This window comes from Haliaeetus leucocephalus, unplaced genomic scaffold (genome assembly GCF_000737465.1).
Source record: "Haliaeetus leucocephalus isolate CR32 unplaced genomic scaffold, Haliaeetus_leucocephalus-4.0 Scaffold273, whole genome shotgun sequence".
NCBI classification, from domain to species: domain Eukaryota; kingdom Metazoa; phylum Chordata; class Aves; order Accipitriformes; family Accipitridae; genus Haliaeetus; species Haliaeetus leucocephalus.
This window is the reverse complement of record NW_010972709.1, coordinates 1,906,202-1,934,025: the sequence shown is the minus strand read 5'-3', so window position 1 is coordinate 1,934,025 and position 27,824 is coordinate 1,906,202. Positions and strand designations below refer to the sequence as shown.

At 56.0% G+C, this 27,824-nt stretch overlaps 1 protein-coding gene across 3 annotated transcripts in view; it reads left to right on the top strand.

Moving 5' to 3' along the window:
• Positions 1-22,812, top strand: part of ZNF512B (zinc finger protein 512B) — a 27,957-nt gene extending 5,145 nt beyond the window's left edge. Inside the window, exons 3-16 of one of the 3 annotated variants that reach the window (XM_010569481.1) lie at positions 102-230; positions 552-724; positions 890-1,143; positions 1,913-1,984; positions 4,331-4,465; positions 5,839-5,963; positions 8,469-8,561; positions 9,439-9,537; positions 10,254-10,541; positions 11,176-11,367; positions 18,165-18,266; positions 19,277-19,339; positions 21,689-21,787; positions 22,131-22,812. In XM_010569481.1, the coding sequence (XP_010567783.1) occupies positions 102-230; positions 552-724; positions 890-1,143; positions 1,913-1,984; positions 4,331-4,465; positions 5,839-5,963; positions 8,469-8,561; positions 9,439-9,537; positions 10,254-10,541; positions 11,176-11,367; positions 18,165-18,266; positions 19,277-19,339; positions 21,689-21,787; positions 22,131-22,424 (2,118 nt within the window). In that variant the 3' untranslated portion in view covers positions 22,425-22,812. The remainder of the gene's footprint in view (positions 1-101; positions 231-551; positions 725-889; positions 1,144-1,912; positions 1,985-4,330; positions 4,466-5,838; positions 5,964-8,468; positions 8,562-9,438; positions 9,538-10,253; positions 10,542-11,175; positions 11,368-18,164; positions 18,267-19,276; positions 19,340-21,688; positions 21,788-22,130) is intronic. The other 2 variants (XM_010569482.1, XM_010569483.1) reach the window with 2 other exon arrangements.
• Positions 22,813-27,824: the final 5,012 nt, after the last annotated feature.

The window sequence follows — 27,824 nt, the reverse complement described above, 5'->3', positions numbered from 1 at the left end:
TCCCCCCCCCCCCCCCCGCAGCCCCCTCAGGATGCACCAGCACGCACCCAGGCATGCAATGCTCTTTGCTCAGCTGTGTCTCTTGTCTCTCCTGTTCCCAGCTCCCCCTGATGAACCAGTGGAAGGATGAATTCAAAGCCCACTCGAGGGTGAAATGTCCCAATTCAGGCTGCTGGCTGGAGTTCCCCAGCATTTATGGCTTGAAGTACCACTATCAGCGCTGCCAAGGGGTAAGGAGACCGGAGGGCTGTCTGTCCTTTCCAGTGGCCAGCTCTTACATTGCCATCAACAGGGTAAAGCCCCTCTCAGGCCTTAACCCCAGGAGAAATGTGAGGTTAAAATGGGGAGGGCACAGATGGGTCGGGGGCTGTTCGTGAGGTGTGTACGAGAGGGACTGGGATCCCTCGAGGTCAGTGTGAGGTCTGGCCTGGGGGGATTGTGGACCATTGGTAAGTGCCTGGGGGGGCAGAAGGGTGTTCGTGCCTGCATCAGAAAAAGCCCCTTTTATGGTCTAACGTCCGTGCTCACCTATCTCACCCTGCTCCCCACAGGGTGCTATCTCAGAGAAGCTGACGTATTCATGCTCTTACTGTGAAGCTGCCTTCACCTCCAAAACCCAGCTAGAAAAGCATCGGCTCTGGAATCACTTGGACCGGCCAGTGCCAACCAGCAAAGCAGAAAACAAAGTGCCGAAGGCCATTGGGAAGAGCAGTGGCAAGAAAAGGTACCAGGCTGTGGCTGGGCTGCATGGTGGTGATGTAGGGACGGCTGGGAGAAGGGGAACATGCCCGCCTCCATTCCCATGATCTGGGCTGGCGAAGGGGGGAGAGGTGTCAGGACATTTGTCTAACAACCCCTCTTTAAACAAGCCCTCTGTGCTTTGCCCTAGAGCTGCTGAGAGTTCAGCTTGCCCCACCATCCATCCCAAACAGGCAAAGACGGAAAAAGCCGTGGCCCAGGACCACACCGAGAATGGCGAGTGCCTGGTGGAGAGCCGGGAGAGCAAGGAGTTTCAGATCGCAGCAGCTGAGGCAATGGCAGCCGCCACCCCCACGGCGAAGTCCTCGAGCGGCAAGGATGCCGTGCAGCAGGGGGGCAGCCAGGCCTCGGTGCAGGAGGAAGACCCCGAGAGGATGAAGCACAGTAAGATTAGAGCCTGGGGCTATGCTGGTTCAGGAGCCCAGAGAATGGTGTCCCACGGGAAGGGGCTCTGCTCCAGCCAACGCTGCTGCGAGTGTCTCTCTGAATGTATCCAACCCTTGTTTCAACATCCCGATAATTTGCCCCCCCAGTTTCTTGCAGCTCCACTGGGAGTTAAAAAACAGTTGTAGCTGTGGTGGAGGTATTTCTATAGGACCTATAGGATTGGAAATGGATTGAATTCCCTGCAGCATAGCAAGCTGCCATGTCAGCCTGTCTGTCCTCACTGAGTGTGGCAGTTTAAACCAGGGTGGTTCTGGCAAACCCATTATCCTGAAGTATTGGGACAGGGTAAGGAGGCTCACTCTGTCCATTACCACTGTGAGGCTGGCAGGCAGGGCTTTGGTTGTCCCCATCATGGCATGGGTTTACACTGCTTGCAGCACCAAAGTGAACCACCCCCAGCCACCTTAGCTGCAGAAACCACACAACTTTTGGCACTAGACAGAGCCACCACTTCCACTCATTGAATTAGCCCTGGATACCATTCTCTCTCCTGGTTTTGTGGCGTGGGAAGCAGCATCCTGTTACGGTTTGGTGGGTGGGTGCTTCATTTGACAGCCCCTGTATTTCACAGGGTAAAGGCCTGCTCAAGGTGATCCACTCCTGACGTGGAGCATGTGCCCACCCCATGCCCTGGGACTGCTGAAGCTCCCCTGGCAGTACAGTTATTTGACCAAATCTCTATCTCTGTTTCTCTCTTTTGAGTCAGGAAGGAAACAGAAAACTCCTAAGAAATTTACGGGGGAGCAGCCATCCATCTCGGGGACATTTGGACTGAAAGGTAATACAGGGGTGACTCTGGTCAGCTGTAGGGTTGTAGCTTCTCCCTGGGGTATTTCAGGGAAGCCCCTTCCCCAAGAGCTCTCCCTGTGGTGGAGATAGATGGCAGCCACCCAGAGCCTGGGGATATCACGCTGGAGGAGCTGGTGCCTTTTAACATAAGAGTGTCATAATGGGAATGAAAGGCAGCAGCAGAGCTGTCACTGATAACAACCCTGTCTGCTCTGCTCGGGAGCTTGTCGCCGGGAAATGAGGGAAGAGAGGAGAGGATCCAGGTGTGTCCAGCTGTAACACAAGAATAACAAGCTGCTGACACAAGCAAGACATGAGAAACATCATCTCATCATCATCCCACCATCCTGGGATGTCACAGTATTTCCAATAGCGTCAAGAAGGATTTCTGCTGCGTAGAGACGCTGAGTGACGCATCCGTCCCTCAGACATCGTCTCCAGTGCTGGTCGCCCACATTCAAGAAAGTGAATTCAAGGGAGAAGAGGTGTGTTACCAGGATGTTTTCTGAGAGGAGCTCAGGAGTTGGCTGCTTCAGCCTGACAAAGCAAGGGCAAGTGGGACTGTGGTCGTGCTCCATAAGTACATGCGGCTGGGCTGGAAACGAGGGAGGAAACCTGGAGCATCCCTGGCACGAGAGTGGCTGGATTCGGACTGGCTATGAGATTCATTCAACCAGGGAAATAAAAAGCAGATTTCCAGGCACTGCAGGAGGCAGCACCTTCTAGTACAAGAGGCACTTGGCGGAGAGGCACTAATGGCTTTGAAGGAATTAAACACTTAGCAAAGAGCAGGCTGGATGTGGTCTCTGCGATTTCCTTTCCCCTGGCTCCTGGGAAGTCTGGGGTTGTTACCCTTAACTTCCCCACAGAGGCACTGCTATAGACTGAAACGTCTGCTGTGGGTTCCTTGAGAATAAGCCGGTCCCCCTGGTGACCTGCTGCCTCAAATAGAGAGTGAAGATGGGGCAGGCATTTGCCTTCATCCCCGGGGTTCAATGCAGCAGTTCACTGCCCAAAGGCAAGGGTGCCACCAGCTGTCCCAGCCAAAACCAGCACACCATCGTGGGTTGCTGCCTCCATTCAGACCCTGGGTTTGCAAGAGCCACGACCCACAAATTCAAGGACATGTGGACCCTTGCAGGGCAGGCGTGGATTTGACCCTGGCACTCACTGTGTTGCCTCCAGCACCTTCTGTGGAAGTGGAGGCACAGGGCTGAACTCCACATGGATTTGGGGGAGGTGGACCCAGCGGAGAGCCCCCCTGCTCTCTTCGCCGGCCTTTCTAAAGCGTTGTTTGCAAGTTGTGTTTTCCGTAGTGTCGTTTGCAAGTTGTGTTTTCCATTTCTTATGTCAGCCCAGGAACTGCTGAGGGATTCGGTGCAGCAGAGGGGGATCGGGTAGCACTGCCGCTGCTGGCATGGCCTCAGCATGTGCTGAGCCTCCTCCTGCTCGCTTGGCCCTGCTCCGTGCAGGGAGGATACTTCTGTGGTTGGCAGTGACGCCTTTAGCAGTCTGAATGGGAAGCACACGCTTTGCCTGTGCAGCCATGCGGGGATGAGGCACGGGCAAGGTGGGAGGGTGGATGTGTTCAGGAGAAGCTGACTGAGAGCCTGGCGCTCTGCCTGCATGGAGAGCCCTGCCTTCAAGTTCCTCTCCGCTTTGCAGGCAGGCTTGCCGACAGTCACCAGCAACCCAGGGCAGCTGCTCCAGGTTTCCTCTTCCCCGTATGCCTGTTGCCCAGTCACCCCTCCTCTCCTTCTGTTCCTTCCTGACCCTTCCCAGCACCTGGCAGGACCAGGAGAGGCCTGTGTTCATTGTGACAATTGCATACGGATCCAGCCATGAAAGGTGCTGCGTGATCTGGTATCTGGTATCCCAAAGTCTGCCCAGTTTTCTAAGAGGGACCCTGGTCCCTTGGCGTAAGCAGTTAGACAGCCTTTCCGGTGTAGGAGCATTAGCAGGAGCATCACTTTTATATCCTGAATTTGCTGTTCCAATTCCCCCTTTCAGTTTCTTGCAAAATGCCCTTTTGCCTCCTCCTCAGCCTGTCTTTCCCACAGCCTGCCTTGCTAGAAGCATCCTACCCCACTTTGCCATGGTGTTTCCATAGTCCATAAACTGTCTGGGTTGGGGGAAATGATTCTGTTTATAAACCACCACAAGCTGCTATGATATTGCTTGTCATAATTATGGACCTGATCCTACACATACAGCCTTGGCAGACCTACAGCCAGCTCAGTGTCCCTGGGTTAGAGGTAGAGATTTCTTACATGCTAAATGCGAGTTGGTCTGAGGCTATTAAAGCAAGTCCTGAATGAAAATCTTCTGTCTACAGGTCTCGTCAAAGCAGAGGACAAGGCGAAAGCCCATCGAGCTAAGAAGCTGGAGGGGAACACCAACACAGAGGAGCTGAAAAAGAAACCTCCAGGAGCTGGTGTGAAGAAGGAAACGGCTGTGCATCTACCAGCAGGTGAGGCTGGCAGAGGCAAAGCACAGGCAGTAGCTCTGTGTGCAGCTTAGCTGCTTACTCTCTGCTCTGCTCCAAGCCTGCACAGTCCCCACCTTCACCTGCAGCTAGCAGTCCCCACACCACTCCTGGCCCAGCAGGCTGTTTGCTGGGTGAGTTTTCTGGCAGGTTTGCGAGGAGAAGCAGCACAAAATCAGAAGTAGGAGCATGCAGCTCCTGCCCTTTTGAGGCGTAGCACAGATGGGGGAACAGCCGCTGCTCTCAAATAAAATATTGGTGCAGCCACAACTGACATCCTGAAGGGGGTACCTTACCTTCGCATCACTGCCAGGACAGATTGCTGCAAGTGTTGGGAGTTGATAGCCAAATCCTGGTCCCACCTGGCTTCACTGTGACCACAATTTGGGTTGGCATCTGGGATGATGGCACTTTTCTAACATCATCTCCATGAATGACACCAATGCCTAACTCTGGGCATGATTATGTCTTCCCCAAGCCTCTGAGGTGCAGCCTATACCCTAGCACAGGTTGCTGACTTTCCCTGGAAGCTCTGACAGCAGGAGGAATGCAGGATGTGCAAGATAAACACAGCTGCAATGCCTTGCACTGCTTTCAAATTCAAATAACAGACTCTCTGATCTCACAGCCATGCAAAAGCTTCCAAATAAACAGGCTTGGTGGATTTTATTCAGACTGGGCTTTCCTTGCTGGAAGCCCAGCGCTGTTCTGCTGAGGACACGGCGTGAACTCTAGACCTGGGAGCAGGTTTTGGCCCCATGTATCTCTTAGTTCGGGTGTTTTTAAAGCCTGTCACAGCTATTCAAATAAACAGATGCCTGGAAGCTAGCACTCCTCTAGCTGCCTGGATGTCTGCCGGGAAGAGGATTGCCAGGGAAGCTTTCCAGGCACATGTCTGGGTAGAGCTGAGATGCTCACCTTTGTTTCACTCCCGCTAATTGTTTCATTTGGCAAGGGGCAGTTATTCCATGCAGGGCAAGATGAGGTGGCCGAGAGCATCATCATGTTTTAACTCCCAGTGCGCAGGATACCAGCAAGGTTGGAAAGATGAACCTCCTTTTCCCCATGAAATGCCAGCAGGTCAGGTAACTCCACATAAAGTGGCCCAGTGACCCAGTTGCTCAGACAGCTGCAGGAGCTGTGGGGCAGGAAGACCTGCATGGTTTGTGTCCAATTTTGGCTTGGCCCGTGCCTGGGAGAGTATTTCTCTGTTTTTTTAGCTTCAGGAACTTTCCCCACTTCAGTGCTTTTCAACGTAGCAAATCAAGGCTTATGACGGGGCTGTCCTCTGCCGAGCAGCCCAGGCATGTTGTGGTCTCTGTGGCTGGGCGTAACTCCTCTCTCCTCTCCCTCACCAGCAAACCCCGAGGACCAGTGGCAGCGGGAGATCAGCGAGAAGGGAGAAGTCGCCTGTCCAACCTGCAGTGTTATAACCAGGAAAACTATTGTGGGCCTCAAAAAGCACATGGATGTCTGCCAGAAAGTAAGGACTTGCTTTATTCAATCACGCATATGTGGATATTGGAGGGGAATGGATGTGTCCCTGTGCCATTCATAAATGTGTATTGGTGCTCCTAAAACCAGTTCTGGGCTGTGTTTGATAGAACACTTGCTAGTCATCTTCAGAGAGCTGGCATCAATTCAGAGGGATTTGGACACCTAATTCTCAGCAATTCTGAATCCCTTTGTGGTCTGGGCCCCTTGCCCTAGGGTCTCCAGCAGAGTCAGGTATTTCTAGTAGCTAAATGAATAGTTTTAAGGCTGGAGAGATTGTTGGGGTTGTCTCTAATCTGGCCTCCTCCAGAGTCCTAGCTGTGGGATTTCACTGTGTGCCATGCCTTGCATCAGGCCAGATAAATTGTGGTTGAATGAGAGCATGTCTCGGGGAGACACCGAGCTTGGATCTGCTCAGGCAGCCTGTCAAGACACAGGAGTTCAGTAATGGTGCAGTGAAAAATTGTCTCTCTGCCGCACTGCCATCCATCAGAGCACAGGATTACGTCTTCATCCGTCACCTGGCGCGGTGCAGAGCCATCACCACAGAAAGCCAACATGGGATCGATGCCTCCTGCTTTGAAAATATGTGGCTCAGCTTTGATTCCACATTCATTTTCTATAAATGCCTCCTCAGCCTTTGCCGTGCTATTTATACAGCAGTGGGACGCTACTCTCCCTTTCAAACCCTGTACTACTTCGATGCCGGGCAGCATCCTGCCTCCTCTGAAGCCCTCCTGGATTCAGTGGAGTGGGCATCTTGGCCATCACTGCTCATATCTCCTGTGCTTTAGAGCATCTCCCAAGCCAGGCAGTCTCCACGTCAGCTGCACGGCCAGCCGGCCTGCTGAGCATGACTCCGCCAGAGCAGTCAGGCCTGTCTTTCCCGCTATGAATAGGCTAGTGAGTGTTCAGCCGAGGAATTGGGGCTCCAGCCCAAGGAGCAGGTGTTTTGTCACCCTTCCCTGGGAGACACGGTCCTTGCTGGGGCTGGCTGTGCTGCTCCAGGAGCTGGGGTGCTTTGTGGAATCCCTGCCAGAGCAGCCTGTGGCCCAGGGAGGACAGTCCCTGAGCTCTGTGTGTGTGACCACAGGTCCAGCTCTCAGCATTTCATCTCTGAGATGAAACTATGGCACGTCCTTTGCGAGGCCCAGCTGCTACAGGCACGTGGTATCCCCATCAGAAGTGACCCTGGAGTGCAGGCGCCCTCCCAGCTTGCTCTCTGCTTTAATGATTGAAGTATTTCTTAGCTGGACAATGGGAAAAGGATGTGCAGGCTCCCGAAACTCTTACAAAACAACGGAAATCGGTTTCTCCATTCGTTCCTTGTCACTAAGCAGTCTGCCCTGTTTCCTTTGGTTTTGGAAAGGAAATAAAGGATGGGGACAGTTGCAACATGCTGGGGCCTGAAGGAGACGAGGGCAGGTATATCATTCCAGCATCCCAGGTGGGAGGGCTTGTTAGAACATGGACATGGCATGTTCTTCAGTGTTGACAGGAGGACTAAACCCCTAATTGGCTGGCATTGACATCTGATGAGTCAAGGAGTTTTCAGCATCCACCTTGTTAGGCTCAAGCACTTGGGTCTGGAACAAGGTTAACCGATGGGAGCACAGGTATAAGTGAGTCATTCCCAGCTGGCTGCAGTGAGTTTATTCTTCATTTCCCCGGAGCTCCAGGATGAGGAGGGTTTTGCAGCTCTATCTTCACTCCCTCTCCAGCTTCTAGTCCAGGCTTGATTGAAGGAGAAGTGTGAAGGTGGGGTATCAGCCAAGCAGGAGGAGCAGGAACAGCCATGGCTGTCCAGGCACTGGCTTCCCATCAAGACATCCCGTCTCTAGGTGCCCAGAGTGTTCACCTCCTAAGTCAATAAATTCTGGTACCTGCCCCAGCAAAAGTCATGATCTGCTTACTCACTTTTCAAGTTCCCCCTGTACATCGGTGTGTGCATTTAATGCATCTCCCCAGTCACTCAGGAGGCCAAGTCGGGTCAAACAGCAGAGCAGCATGAGGCGGGAAGTATTCTGCTGTGATCGTGTCCAGCAGCGTCTTAATTTCAAACAGCCCAGGCGCCCAGAAAGTGTATTGTACGCCAGCATCTGTGGTCGTTAATAGAGCTGCAGAGCATAGTCTGCTAACATATTGGTAGATGAAAGCGTCTTCTCTTTCCTAACCCTTTAACAGGAAGACTAAGACACCAGGTCCAGATGTTTCCAGCCAGTGGGGCTTTAAATCTACATCCAAAATGGAATGTTTTCCAAAAATTGGGGCATATGGGTTTGATAACAGTATCCAGGACAACAGAGAGAAAACTCTGAGCTGCAGACTGGGACTGCGATGGGGGACAGGGATGCTGCGTTGCCTGCTGGGTCCCACCGCTGGGTACTGCTGCAGCAACAGCTACCTATGGGGCTTATTGACAAGCAGCAGCAGCCCTTGGAAAAATGAATGGTGGACTGTGGCCTGCTCGGTGACTTGACTTTAATTTCTTCAGCTGCAGGACGCCTTGAAGTGTCAGCACTGCAAAAAGCAGTTCAAGTCCAAAGCTGGGCTGAATTACCACACCATGGCTGAACACGTCAGCAAGGTAAGAGAGCTGGGCTGTTCTCATCTCACACCTCATTTCTCAATGCAGATGCAGATGATGAAGCAATCGGCAGTCTGCTTTTCTTTGTCTTTATAAAGGAGGGATTCACAACACGCCACCATCTTTGCAGTATTTCACATGCTGTTCAGTCCAGACGGTGGCCTTCCCCCTTCCCTGCCAAGCAAAACTATTCCTTCCCAGGCAGCTAGTTAAGCTCACGTTGATCCTGGGGAGTAGAGTATAGGGCTGGAAAAATAAAACAGAATTTCAAGTACCAGAACAGGGTAAGAGTCGGTGAGTACAGTGAGGTGGATTTTGAGTGGCAAAGCTCTGCCTCCAAAACTGCCCACAAATCCGGGACTGATGGGTTCTGCCTTGCATGAATCTCAAAATCCAGTCTTTAGCTCTCCACAATTCATGTGAGAAGTAGCCACAAAATTTTTCATGAATAAAATCTGGCAGGCACCAATTTAGATGCTGTTCTTAAAAATCTGGTCATGTACATCTCCGAGATACCAGGGCAAGGCATAACCGCGTTTCTACATGTCCCGTGCTTACCAGTTGTGACTTGTCTTTTACCTGTGCATTAATCTCCTGCTCTTCAGTCTGGTTGGTGAATCCGTGCAGGAACTGCTCCTGGGTTTCTCAGCTGGCCCTTGGCGTGCAAACACAGGAAAGGCATGAGCAGATCTGGCACCTAATGGTGAAGGCATTGGCATGCAGTAAAACAGTGGGAGATCCAGCTCTTCTAATGAGAGGTTCCCCCCCAGCCAAGGAAGGGCAGCTCCTGCGAGGCAGAGGTTTACCACTCACTCCTGGCACAGAGGACATGAGTAAATGGTTGACTCTGTCGCTTCTGTTACTTCCTTATTTCCAGCCTGTTCCTGTGGAAACCGCTGGACTTGGTGAACAGGAAGAGCGGGAAAGGCTGAGGAAAGTGCTAAAGCAGATGGGAAAACTGAAATGCCCCAATGAGGTACGAGAACGATTCCTGTTTCTCGTTCTGTGAAAAGGTGGAAGGAGTGAGTCCTGGTGCAGAGGGGGACATGCACTCTCCAGGCATCCCTTGGCACACACTCGACTTTGCCACCTTAGCTCAGCCATCCCGGTCCCTGTCCTGCTGGCTCCGTGCGCTCCAGCGATAAGCCGTCCCGGCAGGAGGGCGGGCATAGGGCAGGTTGAGGAGCGCTGAAGGGCAGATTCTGCCTCCTGAGCTCGGGAGGGGGCACAACCGGCATTGTCCTGGGCGCAGCATAAAACTAAACCAAACCACATCAAAAAACGGTCGCAAGCTGGTGGCAGACAAGTCACGAACAGGTAACGGGGCGTGTGGCAGAGGTTTGTCCCCACAGATGCTTTACTCTCCACACAGGCAGTGCCTCCCCAACGCCTTTCCCTCCCGCTGCCCGCTGTGCGTCTGTCCAGGGAGCTCTGTCGGTGTGTCGGGGCAGGTAGTGCCAGAAGCAGCCCCTGTCCCTCCGTGACACTGTTGTGCCTGTGCATGGCTCTTTGGGGGAGAGGGGCTGGCCGGCAATCCCCCATCGCTTGGAGGGGATGGGTTGATGGAGCTGCTCTGCGGAGGGGGCTCCTTGGGACGTGTTCCTCCCCGGAGCGATGGCAACCCAACTGTTTTGACATGGGCATGTGAAGCCCCAGCCCTCCTTAACCCTCCCCTTCTCCACATCTCTGTAGGGCTGCGTAGCCAACTTCTCCAGCCTGATGGGCTACCAGTACCACCAGAAGCGGTGTGGGAAGCAGCTCGCTGAGGCTGACAAGCCTGTCTTCAGCTGTCCACACTGCGGCAAGAAGTACAAATCCAAGGCCGGCCATGACTACCATGTGCGGTCAGAACACACGGCCTCGGTGAGCCCCCCGGACGCCTCCGCAGCCCGAGGAGCGGGGCCATCCCCCCCTGGGGGTGACTGCAGAGCTACAGAGCCTGTGGGCAGGACAGAGCCGGGCAGGGCCGGGCCGGGCAAGGCAGGTGCAGACATCGGACCGATGTTGTTTTCTCCCTTGCATCACCACGCGCGTGTGTTGGACCATGCGGTGTTGGGGGGGAACGGGCTACAGCCCCCTCTGTCCCTCCAAAAAAGCAGGATGCTGCGTTTATGGGAGCAGAGCGGTCGGCAACATTCCCTTTCCCTGATGCCCACGGCGCTGCGCTCTAGCCCACCCTGCATCCATGCTCTGCAGGGGAAAAAAAAACAGAGCTCAGGCTGCTCCCTCTGCAGCAAGTGCCGGCTGCTTGCCAGTGCTGGGGTGGCAGGATCCGTCCCTGGGGAGCATCCTTTTCTGTTCTGTTGATCCCTACTGACAGTGCATCTGACGCCAATAACTCCCTAACTCTAATAAATGGAGACGTTTATACACGTGGGAACGCGAAAGGATGGCATCAGTCTAATGCACGGCTGGCTGCTGGGCTGAGGGAGGCGGGGGTGCTCCCCTTGTTCCCGTGCTCGGGTGCAGAGTCATGCTGGTGTCTCTGCAGCCCCCACCTGCACACAGCAGGTCTGCAAATGCACAGCCCAAACCCCAGCATCCCTGTCCTGGGGCCGGAGAGCTCTCTGCTTCACCCCTCATCATGCCCTTCCTGACTCTGGCTCTGTTGCAGCCTCCGGAGGAGCCAGAGGTGAAGCCGGAGCCCGGCCCCATAGAAGATTTTGAAAGGACCCCGAGTGGCCGCATCCGTCGGACGTCAGCCCAAGTAGCTGTCTTCCACCTTCAGGAGATAGCGGAGGACGAACTCGCCAAGGATTGGACCAAGCGGAGGATGAAGGACGACCTGGTGCCTGAAACGAAGCGGGTGAGAAGCCTTTATTTCTCCTTTTTTTGCATTAGCTGTACACTGAGATCCTGGGATGCTAGCATGGCCCCGGCTGGCTGAGGGCTCACGTGTCTCATTTTCTGTGCCTTAAATCAATTAGCTGTGATGGCAAATTTATTGCTAAAGCGTCCACCCAGCACGGGCTGAGCCCCAGTGGTCTGGAGGCTCCATACAAGCCTGGCAGCAGGCATCTTTGCCCTTTCCACTGCCAGGACCCAAATCTAAATGGAGCAAAAGGTGGTGCTTTGTGGGCAGTGGAGAGATCAGAGTCCAGCCCAGAGGATGTTGTGAAGGGAGGTCAGTTCTGGTCCGTGCTCAGCAGTGAAGTAGGGGCTGGCAGCCAAGAGGAGCACGTGAAGAGAGCAGAGGTCGCATCTGAAATGATCTCATTTGCACTGTTAGAGAGCAAAGATGCCTTAGGCAGAATTTCCTCCCTTCCATGTCTCTTCCTTAATTTCTGGGAGATGCTTCCCCAGAGGTAAAGGGCCTGCAACATCGCTGGAGCAATGCTCCTGCGAGTGGAGGAAGCCAGAGCGCCGAGGCAGGGCTGAGCCCTGCAGTCTCCAGCAGCAATGCACGCATGGCCTGGTGCTGCACGATCTGCATGGTGAAAGTTGGTGCCCTAGCAGTCTTGAGCTTTGTGGAGGCATTGGAGTAACATGTGAAATCAAATGTCCCTCCTGGCTGTGGGAGGAGGTGATTCCTGGGAATGTCCCAAAGCTGAAATTCCCTCCAGGAACGCTCCTTCTGGACCATAAAAGGAATGAAACAGCAGTAAATCATAAAACTTTTCAGTGTAAAAGGGAAAAAAGAGAGGGAGTCGGAGCTTTTTTAATCCTGTGGTTGATACTTTTTGGCCAGCGCCAGGACTCAACACAGAGCTATCCTGCAAGTATCTGCACAAGTGGCAGCCTGTTTCCTGAGCAAGTAACTCTGCAGTTAGGTGCCAGGTCTTTACCTTGCTCTGAACAGTTGGGCATTTCTTGTCCAGTGCTCCAAAATTCACCCTGGGCAGGATATTGGGCACGTTGGAAAGATGGGAGTGAGAAGCAGAGGGCAGCAGGTTAAAGCTTTGCCGCAGGTGAAGAGCGTGGTGGTGCCTCTGTCCTGAGCACGCAGAACAGCCCAGGCCTGCCTCAAGCCAGGAAAACAGCCCAAGTCCCAGAGCCAGCCTGGAGAAGCGATGCAACTCACCCCAGGAAGATGAGTGGCACAACAGCAGAACTTCAGCTGAAATGCCTTCCCGCTGCCGCAGCCTGTCCTGTGCTGTCCTGGCACGTGTGTGTTCTCGGCAGAAGTGCCACCGTTGTCCTGCAGAGACCTGGAGGAGCTCAGCCAGACTCGGCTCCCAGTCTGCATGTGGTGGGCAGGTGAAAAACCAGCACAGAAACAAACCAGCATCTTCTTTACCTGCCTTGGCATCCTGGTGAGGCAGCTGGTGCAGAACAGGACACAGCCACAGAGCAGAGCTGGGGGTTTTAGGGCCAGAACAGGTTGCAAACTTTCTATTTCCTGATGCTTGGTGGTGGTGGTGGTGGTTTCCAGATGACTTCAGCTGCAATGCATTTATAACATAAAAAAAATCAAGCCTAAAGTAGCTGTTTCATTTCAAATACTGTGGGAGGAGAGGTGTGGTGCTCTCTTTTCCCCCTCCAGCCTCAGCACTTGCATTCCTCTCTTTCCTCCTTGAATTGCTCCCCTTACTCTTGACTTTGGGTATTTTCTGTTTGAATTGAGGGAGCAGCCAGGACTCCCAGGCCTGCACAAGGGGCCCATGTGGCAGCTGACATACAAAGGCCTTGTAAAGGTCTCGGCTGCTGGCATAATTGCTCCGTAAAATGCTGTTTGTGGTGGTGGGTTTCTTTATCAGACATTTCTTGTGTTCAGAGTCCAATTGTTTAAGTTTAATTGAGCCACATTGCGGTGCTAAAAAACAAAGAGTATTGCTGTGGGATTGGCGGAAGCAGGTTTGCATTGAAGATGAGCAAGGGGGGAGTTGGACCAGCTCCCAGGTGGCAAAACAAGGCTCTTGGCCTGGAGGATCAGGACCTCGGGCCCTGCACGGGCTGCTCTCCCCAGCTGTGCTGGCTGCGTGTCGCACAGATGGATTTCAGAGGAGGTCAGTGCAGTGGGCAAATACGTATGTAGCTGTGAGTGTGCCTGCGGGTACGTCTTGCAGTGACTGTCACGTTCCCTTGACAACACTCTAAAATATTATCTGTTGAGTCTATGACATTTTTCTTGACGAACGATGCTGGAAGGAAGTGGGAGGCAGGTTCTGCCCAGGGAGGCTGGTGGGAGCTTGCTGACTTCAGCACACTTTGTGCTGCTCTGCTGAGCAGCATCTTGCATCGCTCAGGACTGGTCTACGTTTACAAGTTGCTTCAGTTCAGGGTGTGGAAAAAAACCTCCCAGCTGCTAGCAACTCAAACACACCAGCAAGTGCCCAGTTTGACCCTGTTACAGCCCCCAAAATAGCCTTTCCCTCAGAACTGGCTTCAGCCTTGCTGGCAGGACAGCTTTGTGGCGGGTCCAGCCCCAGGCAGCGTGGGAGGCTCGGAGGAGTGGGCAGCATCCCCACGTCCCCATGCCACCGCCCCACCGAGCACGCGTGGTGGCCGTCCCTCAAAGGGAGCTGACAACCCAGAGCCACCGGAGCAGCAGAAAGACAAACGCCAGTTAATCATGACCAGGACAGTAGGACAAATGGTTCCCAGAAGAGGTGCCACACCATCGCTTCTTCTTCCCACGGGCCGTATCCAGCCAGTGGGAGTATGCTGCGGGGCCTGCAGGCCCCCTCACTGACTTGGACCTGGAGAGAGGTGGGATGTCAGGGATCGGCAGAAGATTTCAACTGCTCCTGCACCATCTCAGCAAGACCGGGGATTTCCAGGGTCCTGGAGGAATGGATGCTTCCCAGCTCCGGTCTGTAACCAGTGATGGCTGGATGCACCCACGCTTGCTGCAGCACAGGACCCACTCCATCCCCGAGCTCTCCGGTTATCCGCCACAGTCCCAGCAGTCAACGTTGATTTCAAGGGAGCTGATGGAGAAAGCCACCCCTTCTCTCCATCCCTTTTCCAGGCAGCAAAGCTTTTCCGCAGGGGAAGGCAAGCAGCTGCTTAGCAAGCCGATGGGATACTGGGGTTTGCAGACTCCCAGCAGGCACGGCCCCGCTGCAGCCCCTGCACCGTGGCCTGCCCTCGTGGCCATGTGGCAGCTGGTCCCGGCCGGGGAGAGGGACGTTGGGTTTGGATCCCGTTGGTGGCCCGCGGTGGGATGCGTTTGCCTTTCCCCGGGAGAATGGATTCTTTCGCACCAAAGCAATGGCATTAGAATAAACGATTGCTGCTCGATCCCAGGCCCTGCGCTGCCTTCATTCTGCACTAACCAAATCCAGCATTTCTAAATATACACTGGAGTCTTATTTTCTCGCTCCGATCTTTATTTGCCTCTGGATAAGCTGAAACAGATGGGGTGTTTCACAACGGCCGCTTGCTGGGGATGTCAGATGGGGAAGGGCACACCCCTGCTGCTTTTCTGGGAAAAATCCCTTTTCCAGAAGCTCCATGAAGATGCTGCTGCTCCTCCGACCCTTCTCTGGCCTTTGCTGGGGCCATCTCCTGCCCATAAGAAGTCTCGGGGCTGCCGCAGAAGGAGCAAGAGGCCGGCAGGTTCCCAGCTCAGTGGCACAGGCAGGCAGCGGTGGGCTCTGGGATCTGGTGAGGGATGATGCCCTTACCCCTTTTGGAGGCTGGACTGAGAGAAACAGCCTCCTCGAGCAGAGGGAAGAGGTATCTAAGAGGCGAGAGGGGAGAAGACATGGTGGAAATCCCACAGTTGCATGGTGTGATGCTTTCCCTGTAGAGCTCGAGGTGGGCTTGCTTGTTTCAAGGTGCTTTGTGCCGGAGGTGGTGGTGGGCTTCTGCAGCCCAGGCAGCTGCCATGCCACACAGGAGGGATGCAGAGCTCCTCCATGGAGTGCAAGGGCATCCCGTTTGGCTTCCCATGGCTCGGGGTCTGGGTGTTGCTGCAGGGCTGGGGGCAGCCATGGAGGCTGCACATCCCCGTGGATGGGGGTGCTGGGGATCCGGAGTGAAGGGCTGCTGTAGGCCAGTCATAAAGCTAAATGGGAAAAGTCATTCTCCAGGCTTGAGTTTTTAAGAAAACCCCATCCTGGAACCAGGATAAATTCCAGAGCACAAGAGCCTGGCTCGGGTTTGTCCCCCAAAACAATGGCCTTGCAATCCGGGTGGGAGCCGGGCTGAGCCCTGCGGACTCATGTCACTGGTGGGCCAAACCGGATCCCACCTCCGGCTGCGGACCCAGAGCTTGGCGGGGCCAAGTCCATCCTTCCTCCCCTTGCTCAGCAGTGCCAGCGTGATGTGACCCAGCCGCCCGGAGCCATGTATGGGACCCGGCTGCTGGCCAGCACCCCTGGGTGTGTTTTGGCTTCGCCTCCCGGACGGCATCAGCCATGGTGTCTGCGGGGCAATGGGAGAGCCGTGCCTCACGCTGGGGACCTCGGTAAGGCTTCCAGGGGAGCTTGTTGGCCAGGGCTGAGGCAGCCTGCATGGTTCTCATTTACTGCGATATATTTTGGGGAAGGGGAGAGCTGTCTAGGGAGCGGAGAGGATTGAAATATGAAAGTTTAATTAAATAAAACCGTCAGTCAAAGAAAACAAGCCTTCCCACCCCAGCATCCTTCGACTGTTCAGAAGAGATGGGCTGCGGCCAAATCCAGTTGTAGTCGTTTAATGATTTGGCCATGAAGATTTTCACTTACAGGCTGTTTGAGGAAAATAAATGGAAAAAAAAAAAATATTCCATGCCTGGGGCTCCCTCTTAATAGAGACATAAAGATGACTTTGACATTCCCAGAACCGCAGTGCCCCAGGAAGACATGGGATTTGCATGTTATTGTGCAGGGCTGTTGGAGGAGAGCGGGGAGGGATTTTTTCTCTGGAGTGGGAAGCCGGAGCAGCAGAGTCCGCCTCTCTGAACATCCCCCCTCATCTCCTCCCTGGGGACGCGTGGAGGGAGGGGTTGTTGCTGGGGCTGTGTGCGGTTACCGTTAATGTTTGCTCATTCATGGGATTGATTGGTTTTTAATTAAGGAGGCCGTTTGGCATCCCAGCTCTCAGTATCAATGACAAAAAGGGACTCCTGTGTTCTTCCCCGGAGGTGGCATTGCCTTCCCCGGGCAGGGGACCAAGCAGTTGGTAGATGCACCATCCCAGAGCTTCAAAGAGTTCTGCTGGCATCTCCCCCAGCTGTGAAGCACGACAGAATAGCAGCATGCTGGGGCTCGGGGGATTTTTCCACATCCGTCCTTACCAGTGTTCATAGCGTTTTGCAAGACCCTTTGCCCCTGCCCCTCGCACGGAGCCCAGCTCTCCCCTTCTCCTTTGCGCGTGCCCCGCCACGTGCCAAGGTGGGGGCTGCGAGGACTTGTGGATCGCTTAAATTTGAGTGGAAACAAGCAGTTGGAGCCTGAGCCCTCCACATCCCGAGCCATCCACATCCCAAGCTCTCAGTGGGAGCTCCCCTTTGCAGGGAGGTTTGGGAGCAGCCTGTTCTGGGGAACTGGGCAAAGGTAAATTCACAGCTTTATCAGCACGTTCAGGGAAAATCACAGCTGGAAAAGAAATCCAGCCAGCTGCCTCCCTGCCATGTCAGAACCATGAGTCTTGGGTCCTAAGGGCACGTTTCAAAAACAGAGCCTGGGTTTACACCTCTCTGCAAGCACTGTTTGGCTGTGCATCCTCCCCGACCAGCACGGATGCATGGATGCAGCCGTGCCCACGCTTGGAGATGCCCACGGAGAGCAGCACGTGCTTGGGTACCCGTGCCTGTACAGTGCCGCGTGCGAGCTCACCCAGCCTCGCTCCGACTCAGGGCAAGTTTGGGGCTTGGGACCCAAGCAACATCAGTCCTAGCAGAGCTGGCTGGGTTGGGATGGGAGTTGTGGTCGTGCAGCAGGCAGGCAGGCAGCTCAGATTGCAGGCAGAGCAGCCCCATGTCCCCTGCGGACCTTGGCACAATGGCAGGCAGAGACCAGCCCCGCAGGTAGGGCCAGGAGCGGCGGGTCCGGAGATGGAGATGCCACAGCTGCGTTTGCTTGTGCTGAACATGCAGAAATGGAGTTGGGAAGGCCGGCCCGCTATGCTCAACCTCAAAGTCGCTAATAAAGCGGTAATTAAAAGCACTTGGAAGGAGCAGGCCTGCCAGAAGGAGAGGCAGAGACACAAGAGCCTTTCATTGTTTAACGGGTTGTGCCCATTCATCGGTGGAAGGCAGCCATGGAGGCTCTTGGCGTCCATCCCCTCTGCCCAGCGTGCAGGGTTGTTTATTCTCCTGGTTATGAAATGCGGCAGAAGGGCCGCACCAACATGATGCACCGAAAACACCAGGTCCAGGCCTGGGCCCGCAACAGGGCACAAACCCGGGAGCGGGAGCAGGAGCCTCTCCTCTCCATTTTGCCAGCACTGCCTGGAGGTGGCTGCAGTGCCAGGGGCTCCGGCACTGCTCCTCGCCCGCAGCCACCCGCCAGCCTGGCTGCTGCCTCGCCGATGGCACCGCAGCGGGCAGAGCCACCCCACTGCTGTGCGGTGCCGGTGGGTGGGAGATGACATCTCTGGGGGAAGCCTCCCTGCTAGTTTTCAGCTCCAATTCACTTCTCCTGGTGGGGGGAAAGACCCATGTGAAGAGCGAGGACTCCACCAAGGACCGGACTGGTGTGTGCCGCTCTGCTAATCGTCTTCTATTGTTTGCAGCTCAATTACACCCGACCGGGGCTTCCAAAGCTCAATCCAAGGCTGCTGGAAAACTGGAAGAACGAAGTGAAGGAGAAGGGCCGCATCAACTGTCCCAACAACGTAAGAACGTCTCTGTTCTTCTCCGGGCTGGCTGGTCTCAGTCTGCAGGAGGAAGGGGAGAGTTTTGGTGGCAGAAAGCCACCAAAGCCAGGTTCTTTTTGGGCCCAGGACAAAGCTAGCAGTGATGCTCAGACCCTCGTTTCACCCCTCTCCCTGGGGTTGCTGCCATGCCTGGTTGAAGCATGTCCAACCTTTGGGACCACCGGGCTTGGGGACCGGAGCACCCTCTCCCCAGGTGCCCTTGAGCTGACAGTTCAGCACTGCCCAGTTCGGGCTCTGGAGCTGCCTTTGGGAAGCTCCCGAGGTCCGGACGGGGCAAAGGCTGCGCGCTTTGTGCTCGAGAGCCTTTTTATGCAGAGAACCTGCTTTTCCCAGAGCAAAGCTGGAGCTGGTTTTAAGCCATTCTTTTTAAAGCCCTGTGACAGGCAAAGACCTCGGGGACATGGTGCGTGTGCTTCATCTTGCTGTAAAATGCAGCCTTGGCCTGAGCTGGCGGGGAGGTGAACTCCACCCTCGTGCTGGGGCCGTTGATTTATCATCTGAAACAAAGCCTTGCTAATGGGAGTTTTGAACGAGGCTGTTACCACAAGGCCGGGGGAGACACGCTGGCTAATTAATGTCATACACAGGCACTTTGAAAAGACGTTGCTCAGAAACTGGTCATGCTGCTGCCCGGGTGATTTCTCTTCTCCGTTAAGCGTCTGCTGTGGCTCCAAGAACTCCTGTAGCCCAGCAGGACCTCCCGACTGCTCACAAATGTACGTTTTCCATGGAGACATTTAGGGGAGACATTTTTCAGCCTGTTGCAGAGGGATGTGGCCACATGACTCCCATTAGCGTTAATAGGAAACGTGTGACCAGAGCCCTCCGCGTCTCGCAGAGCATTAACCTCACGCTGCTTAGCCTGGACCGGTGGCCTTGCTGGCACAGCGGGCTCCTGGCCCCGGCACAGATGAAGGCACAGAGTCGAGGGGGGATCGTGGCAAACCCTGCTTTGTTTCTTCCCGCAGTGCTGTGAAGCCATTTACTCCAGCGTCTCGGGGCTGAAAGCTCACCTGGCCAACTGCAACAAGGTAGGTCCCTCCTTTTACAGCCTCGGCTCAGAGGTGGGGTTGGGTTTTGGTTTTCTCTCCCTCCTGGCTTGTTTGGAAGCAACAGGCCAAGGGACGACAGCACAGGTTAAAGGATCGTGGCTGCTGGGCGGGCTGGCCGAGCAATGCCCCTGCCCATTGAATTGTCACCACTCAGCCCGTTGTCACACCATCCTGGTCCGGCCGCTCTCTCTCAGCACTGTCCTCCTGGGCAGGATCAAACCCACAGGCACAGGCAGATGAAGGCAGAGAGGCTCGAGCTGAGCAGATGATGATGGAGGGGATTTAGCTACCACCCCAGCCTTGGAGGAGAGGTCTTGCAAAGTAAATGTCTCACCCAAGAGCCCAGACCTCTAACACACCAAGTGCCTCAGAGTCGGAGCAGCGGGAGCAAGCCTGCCTGCCTCGCATCCTCCTGCCTCGGCATCCCCGTCCTGCAGCCCGTGCCCAGCTTGGTTCCTGCAGCCCCTGAGTTGTTCATGAGCCCTCGGCTACCCAGCGTGGCCAGCACCTCACATGCAGCCATGCATCAACCACAGCAGCTCAGAGCCAGGGAGCTGCGTTTTGGAAGCTGAACATTTCCCAAGGCAGGTGGGAATTGGGAGTCTTTCTCCATTGATTTGGGCAGCCCTGCAGCCCCTCTGGAAGCCCAGCAGCTTCCCCAGCTGGAGGGACACTGGTGCGGTGCCTCCTGGGGATGGAGCTGAGGCTGGAAGAGACGGCCGGTCTGTGCAGAGAGCAGTGCCCTCTCGCTCGATAGAGCAGCAGCAGTGCTGCCGGCTGCAGTGAGCTCTGGTGGCCCGCAGCTGCCACAGGGGAGGGATGGGGAGCTCAGCGTAGGTCCCTCAAATTGGAACCGAGTAAGAGCTGGTAAAGCTTTATACCCTGAAACGTTTCCAGCTGCAGCTTCCATTGAATGGAGCTTCCAGGAGGCAGCTCCAATACATACCCCGTGGTTATTAAAAACACAAACTCCCGCGCTCCTCCAACACTAGCTGGAACATCAACCCTTAATGAGATCATTTAGAAAATGGGCTGCAGAGATCGGGCAGAAGAAGCTGTATTTATGCAGGATGAAAGTGCAAACACAGGAGACTAGGGCAGTTCCTTTGCTAGGAAAGGAGCAGCAAACGGTCTCTGAGAGAAAATGGAGCCATTTTCTGTCTGGTTCTGTGCACAGAAAGCAGCCAGGTGTTTGCACGAGCATTTTCTTTAACCGCAGAGCTTCACCCTCCAGGTCTGGTGAGTCCGGCGTAGCCAGGGCTGGGTGTTGGGGGTCAGCACTGGGAGAGTTTGCTGCTTTGTGTCTCCCACATGCTGCCGTCAGCGGGACTCTCACCCTTACAGAGGATTTAGTTTTGCAATGGATACATGCGCCACCAAATCTGGAGTAAATCGCAGCCCTTCCTGAGCTGGCCTGTGATTTCTTCTGTAAAATCCTGCAGAATTGGTTGAAGTACATCAAGCCTTACCAAGAGAGGAGGTTGCTCCCAGGCAACACCCCATCCTCAGTCGGGACTGATGCACCAAGGTGATTTTTGCATGAGTATTTCTGAAGCCAGCCTACAGCGAGCCAGGCCTACCTGTGTCCTGCCTGTCTCTGAAATGAAAGACCTGTCTAACTCCAGATTTACAGCACAGAGTCAGCTATGGAGAAATTCCCAGGGAGCATATATATCGCCTGGAGGGGCCCATCCATAAACCCCTCGTCAATAGAGAGCACATTATCTCTCCTGTGCCGTGAACTACGGCAGAGCCAGGAGATCAGTCATCCCCACAAGGGCTCTAATGACAGAAATCCAGCAGTTGCTGTGTCTCTTTGACAGCATAAAAGGAAAATTAGGTGAGTCTGTTGGACATAAATTAGATGGTGGTTCAATCCCAGGAGATCACAAATCTGCTGACAGTGAGGAAATGGGGCGGTTTGCCCCGTCAGCCTCCTGCACACCCAGGGACACACACGGCGTCGGTGCTAACAGCCAGTGTTGGGGATGCACAGGCAGCAAAATCTGCCACTCGCTGCCCTCCGAGTATCTAGGACCCGGCACTTAGAGGCCTGGCACCAATGCCATGACAGCCGCTACCACCAACGCTGCAGCGGCACAACCGGCACGGGCTGAAATTGAGAGCAGAAGATGTGGTTGTGAGCTCCCAGACCGAGGGCTGGCCAAGATCTAGTGGTTTAGAAATGAGCATTTATTTTCTGTTGCTTTGAGGTTCAAACATCAACCTCCCTTCACGGGGTGGGGGGAGCAGGGCCAGGGGGGGAGCCACTCTTCCAGGGCATTTTTGGCTCTGCTTGGGGCTGCAGGAGGATGCTCTGTCTTGCAGGGGGACCATTCGGTGGGCAAGTACCGCTGCCTCCTGTGCCAGAAGGAGTTCAGCTCTGAGAGCGGAGTCAAGTACCACATCATCAAGGCTCATTCGGAGGTAAGGAAATGACTGGGGCTGGTCCGGGCTGGTCCCTGCTCCAACGCACCCATCCTCGGGCTGCCCCGGTCCATCCATACGTGTCTGCCAAGAGCAGAGCACAGCAGCTCACAGCAGCAGCAGCAGTGCTGTGACATTCTGGGGGGGACCTCCCTGTCCCCCTTTGGGTCCCCGACACCCCCAGGCTGGTTGCAGCTGCTCAGCACCAGCCAGCTTGTTCTCGGGGAAGTGATGCCAGCGGGACGTGGGGTGGTCCAGGCTGGGGCAGGCGAGGCATGGGCTGTGCGTGCCGGTGCCTGGCCCCAGGATGGTCACTAACCCCCGTGTCACCCTGCGGACACAGAACTGGTTCCGAACCTCCGCAGAGGCCAGCCGGAAAAAGAAAAGCAGGGAACAGCTTTCTTCCAGCAAAGAGGAGAAAAAGAAAAGCACAAGCGGGAAGAAAAGGGGGAGGAAACCCAAGGAGAGGCCTCCCGAAATGTCCCCGAAGGGCAGAGAAAGCGTGGCAGCAAAGACTAATCACAAGAAAACCCTCGAGCACTGGGAAGGCTCCCGAGGCAGCCCCGACGGGGACGAGCGTGTCCCCAAGCCCCCAAGCCAGCGGAAGGGGGGAGCCAGTAAGATGCCCGAGAAATGAGCAGCTCAGAGACTCGTCTCCGAGGATTTGTTTACAGCCCAGGGTAACAGGGTGGGGGTCTCTCCCGGTTTTCTGTCCCCCTCATCCCACCTCCCCCCCCACCCTCCACTCACCCCCTTTTTACAAAAAAAAAAAAAAGAAAAAAAAAAGAGACAGAAAATACCAATTAACCACTTTAAACAAGTCACGGACCTTGTTTCACACTGGAAAACAAAGAGGATCAAGGAAGCTGGACCGTTCTCCACCCCCTGCCCATGTACATACCCCCCTGCCTGACGGGACCCTGCTGCCTTCCCCCTCCTCCCATGACTTCCCTTTTTACTCCCTGCACCAAACTGGTGACGCTTGAGCGAAAGAAAAGTGCAATAGCAGCAGGGTCCCCTTGGACGGGGTCTCTCTGCAGCTGTGTGCCGGGGCAGGGGGCTGCCCGTGGCGGTGCTGCCTGCCCATCCGGGCAGCCTCCGGTGGGCTCCAGCCTCCCGGTGCAGGCAGCGCCTGCATCCCTGCTCCCAGGATGATGTTTCCAAAGATGTTCGACCCATGCAAGCGGCCGGGCAGGGGCAGAGGGACAGCAGGGTCTGGCAGTGGATACTGGGGGGGTCCTGGTCACTCTCACCCTGCAGCCTCGGGCCGAGAGGGGATGTGTTTTGGCAGGGACCAGCTCGGTGCAGGGGTTTGACTCGGCAGCATGAAGCACAGGCAGAGGAACGAGCCGGGAGCGTGGCGGGGGTCCGGCAGAGCATCGTCCCGAGACGGCAGGGCTGGCTGTGGCGGCGAGATGGGGTGCGGGAGGTGTGAACACCCCTGGAAGTCGATGGGAGAGGGGGGTTGTTGGAGGACTGGTCAGGTTGAAGGGTTTAACCGAAAGTTGCGGGAATGCTGCGAGCACCGTGGAGCATCGCAGTGAGACCACGGAGGGGGGTGCAATGGGGGGAGCTGCGCCCTGGTGCTCAAGTTGTCTTTGCGAGCGTAGCCGGCCTCGGAGTGCTGCAGCGGCAATGGCAATGCCGCGATGGCAGCGCCGGTGTCAGGGTGAGCCGGCAGCCGTTGAGCTGCCCGACCGGCGTGGGGGGGGCACGTCCAGCTAGAGGAAAAGGTGATTCAGTGTCCCCATCGTGCCCCATCCCAAAGGTGCCGATTGCCCAGGAAGGAGGAATGGGATTTCGGTCACCCAGCTGCAGCCGTGGGAGGTGTGTAACAGGGACGGGGGGCAGCATCAAGTGACAATCATGGGTCCTGCTTTCGGGCATGTTGCAGTCGCCTTGTCCCTCCAGGCTGGGACCCACCGTGGGGTGAGTCTCGGCTCCCCCGAGATGCATCCAAGCCCCCGACCATCTTCCTCGGGGACAGGGAATCCCCACACAGCGCGCTGTCCCTTGCTGGTTCTCTTTCCCCGGGCTTTTCTTTGCGTCCGTACTAATATCGTCGTAACACCTCGCTCCGGCCTGGAGGGAACCATCCCCGGACCGGGATGTGTCTGTCTCCAGACAAAAACCAGGCTACCTCGGTCCTTGGGAAACGGGCACGTTTTCTCTCGGTAACAGAACAGAAAACCTTAATTTGATTTTTTTCCCCTGTGCAGAGCTGGGAAGGTGGCGTCGGGGGGAGGAGAGCTTCTGCTTTTACTTTGGTCAATTAAAAACTCAACCCTCCGTTTCCTTCACTGCTCTTCACCGCCCACTGGAGGCTCAGTATCGCTTCCCTGCTCCGAGGAGCCGCTCAGTAATAATTAACGTCCTTCTCCACTGGCAGGTTATTAGAGCCACGGAGGGAGGGAGAGGATGGTAGTGTCTGAAGCCAGGGCAGCTTCTCGGGGGAGCCAGTGCTCCTGCTCCGACCGCGGCTCCCGGCAGCTGGATGCCACCATCTGCATCTCCCAGCACGCTCAGCCGCAAACTGGGCACGTGCCTGCGGGCGAGGGAACCCGCCTGAGCGCTGCTGGTTGTGCCGGCCTTCGAAGCAATTAGCGGAAAAGCTTAATTAGTCACTGCGGCTCAGCCTGTTCGCCACTTGCGCTTCATCCAGTCTTTGTTTTGATGGGTCACCGGTACAAATCCTGCCTCCCCGGGGAAGGGAGGAGAGCCTCAGGAGCCATAGGGCCCACGCTCTCAGAGCCGTCTCGGTCTCTGTCACGACGGGGATGTGGGGACACTGTCCTGGGTGACGTTTTGCTGTGCTGAGCCCGAGGGACAGCCGTGGCTGTCCGCAGAGCACCGTGCTCGCTCGCCCGAAGCAATAACCGCTGGAAGGGATGGCGAGGAGGGACCCCCGCACCTGAGGAAGGTGCTCGGGGGGCACGCCGTGGATGTTGGGGGGGGCAGGCAGCAGCAGGGGCCCCGGCACAGAGTTTGGCACTGAAATCTCCGCAAAGGGGCAGAGGGAGCCACTGGATCCCAAAATCTTGTCCCACCATGGGGCAAAGCCCCCCGGCAAAGCTTCATGCCCTGGCCTGGGGAGGGGGGACTCAGGTGGCCCAGGCTGCTGGCTTGGATGTTCACCTTATAATCCCCACCGCCTCCCCTTGGGCATAGCACAGGGCTCAATTCTCATTAACATGCAATTAATTGGCTTCTCACTGATTAAATTAACAGACAGTCCTGTGGTCTGTGCTGAGGGTGAGGCCCAGTGCAGGAGCTCGGATGGGAGCTGCTCAGGGCAGGGGAAGGGCTGGCTTGGGGGGGTCGTTGTGGGGTCCGGCTCGAAACCCATCCTGCTGCTTCAGTAACGAGAGTGTCTGCAAACGAGCGTCCTGGGAGGAGCGAGGGGCAGGAGCGGGGACAGCCGCGGTGGCCTCGCAGGGGTGACACCGTCCCGGAGGGGACCCCGGGGACGGTCTGGGGGGTCTCGGGGCAGGCGATGGGCTCGGGGCAGTGGGGACGGCGGTCCCGGTGCTGGGGCTGTCCCCTGTCACCCTCAGAGCTGGGAGACGCTCCTCACAGCCCCCTGCAAAAGCAGCGCCTTGGTCAAATGGAAATTTTTATGAGCAAGTGAAATCTTCAGGGTTTTTTTTTTTCCCCTTAAAAGGTATTTTTCCCCCAGTAGTCATGACTCAAGAGGAATATGTTCTCCCACCGCCGCCTTCTCCATAAGACGTCCTTTAGTCTCCTGCTTGTCCAGGGAAGGCTCCGGAGCGATACAGGGAATACTGGCAGCTGCCTGCTCCGTGGCACGAGAGCTGGCAGGGACAAGCCGCGGTGGCACCGACGGAGCCCGGCGGGTCGTGCCCGGCAGGTCGTGCCCGTTGGGGTGCTCCCAGCCAGGCAGCAGCCGAAGGGAGAAACTCACCTTAATCCGGAGGGGTGGGTGGCAGCTGCGGGGTGAGACGGGGGAACGAGCGCGTCCTCTCCCCTTCCGTCCCCTCACCCGCGGGGGTTTGGAGACCCTCGGGTCCAGCAGCGGGGAATAACCTACAGTTAATGTAAAGCCCCGTGAAGGGGAGAGGGGTGCTGGGGAGCGGCGGCATGGTGGTACCCCCGCGGTCCTGACCCGCTTCCCCTAGGTGCTCGGGGGGTCGTTCACGGTAAGTAAATTGGGAGTGCGGGGGCTCAGGGCGCGGTGGGGGCTGCGTGGCAGCTCCTCGGGCTGTGTCCCCGAGTGGCACCGGCCTCTGCAGCACCCTGGGGACCCCGACACCGTGGCCCCACGGCTCCCTCGCCTCCACTGCTGCAGAGACCCACCGTCCCGTCACCCACATCCCCGAGGAAAGGGCTAAAACTCCGCGGGGTGGGGGGCGGGTGGGCTGCGACCCCCCAGGAAAACCCCACGGAGCCGTCCTTGAAAGCTTCGATCGCGGGGGGCTGCCGCGGGCAGGGAACCCTCGGCACCGACGTGGCACACCGGCGAGTTCGGCTGTGCCACACCGGCACGGCCGCCTGCCCCGGGGCAAGGAGCGAGGGTCTGAGTCCGGCCACGGTGGAGCTGCCCCGGCCTGGAGCATCGCTCGCACCCGTGAACATTGGGAGCATTTTGTTCTTTTCTTTCTCTCCTCGTGACACCCATCCCACGGCATATCCGAATGTTTCTCGTCGATGCCAGTTATTAGTGCATAAGTGTATTTTGGGGAAAAAAAGAAAATGGAAAAAAAAAAAAAAGAATTTTCAATTTATCACTTGTAACCATATATATAAATATATAAATATATATATTAAAAAGTGTTTATTTGCAAAAAATAAAATTGTTTTAACAGTAAACTATCTTATAATAAACTCCCGATTTGTGACGATCTGTTCTTTTGTTAATCATTGACAAATCCTCAGTTGGAGAGTACTGTAACAGCAGCTCTTAACAGCCGCACCGCCGAGCACCGCGGAGGGGTAACTCGATGTACTGTATGTATTAAAAACAGCTGTATCGAATAAATGTTTATTGATTTTTTTTATTATTACTATTATCATCATTATTTTGCAGTTCGGTGGGAGGGTTTGACGCAGGAACGGCCGGGTTTGTCCTTCCTCCGTGGGCGGCTGGTGGTGGCTGAGGAAAACTGCTGGGGAGACCTGGCTTCGTGCCGGGGATGGAGCCCGTCATCTTCATCCCAGCGGTGCCTCCAAAACCGGGGCAGGGTAGCCGGGGCGAGGACCAGCGATGCTTCCCACACCAGTGCTGGGCACGGCCAGCAATCCCCAGTGCCAGGAGGATCCCTGCTGCCCACAGCCCAGTGCCCAGCTGCCCCCACTCGTACGGCAAAAATCCCCCTCCCAAAGCTTCCCCCAATCCGCCCGTCCTCCCATTCAGCAGCACCCAGCATCTCCCAGCCCCAAGGGCCGCATCCAGCATAGGACCTCTCATCCCCGGGGAGCTCTGCGGGACCCGGGGCACCCCCCGGCCACCCCAGCGTGGGAATAAATCCTCTTCCGCTTCCTAATGTCTTTTTTGGCACCGAACCCAAAGAAGCGCCAGATTTAGGCTGATCTCCTCGTTGCTGACCATTAACCCTGCCTTTCCCGATGGACGGTCTCGGCTCCCCAAGGGCGTGACAGGGACCGTGGGGAGCAGCACTTGCCCCGGCACCCCCCCAAACACGCGGCACCACAAACCTCAGCCCCGGGGGACCCCGGGTGCGAGAAGGGAGCACGATGCCGAGTAAAACCAGGTCCCCCCCAGTGCCCCATGGGGCCGGGGTCCTCCCAGCGCCCAGGGACCATTTCAGAGTGCGGGGCCACCCAAATCCCCGCTGCTCCCGGCTCTGCTGGCAGCTGTGGGGTGGTGGGGGGGGTGCTGTGTGTTGTGCCCCTCAGCTGCTTGGGCGTGGGTGTTCCTGCTCAGCTGCCCCACAGCACCCACCTGTGCCCACAGCACCACTCAGAGCCCCACAGCACCCACCCGCACCCTACAGCACCCACCCAGGCCCAAAGCACACACCCGTGCCCACCCTACCCACTTGCATCCCACAGCACCCAC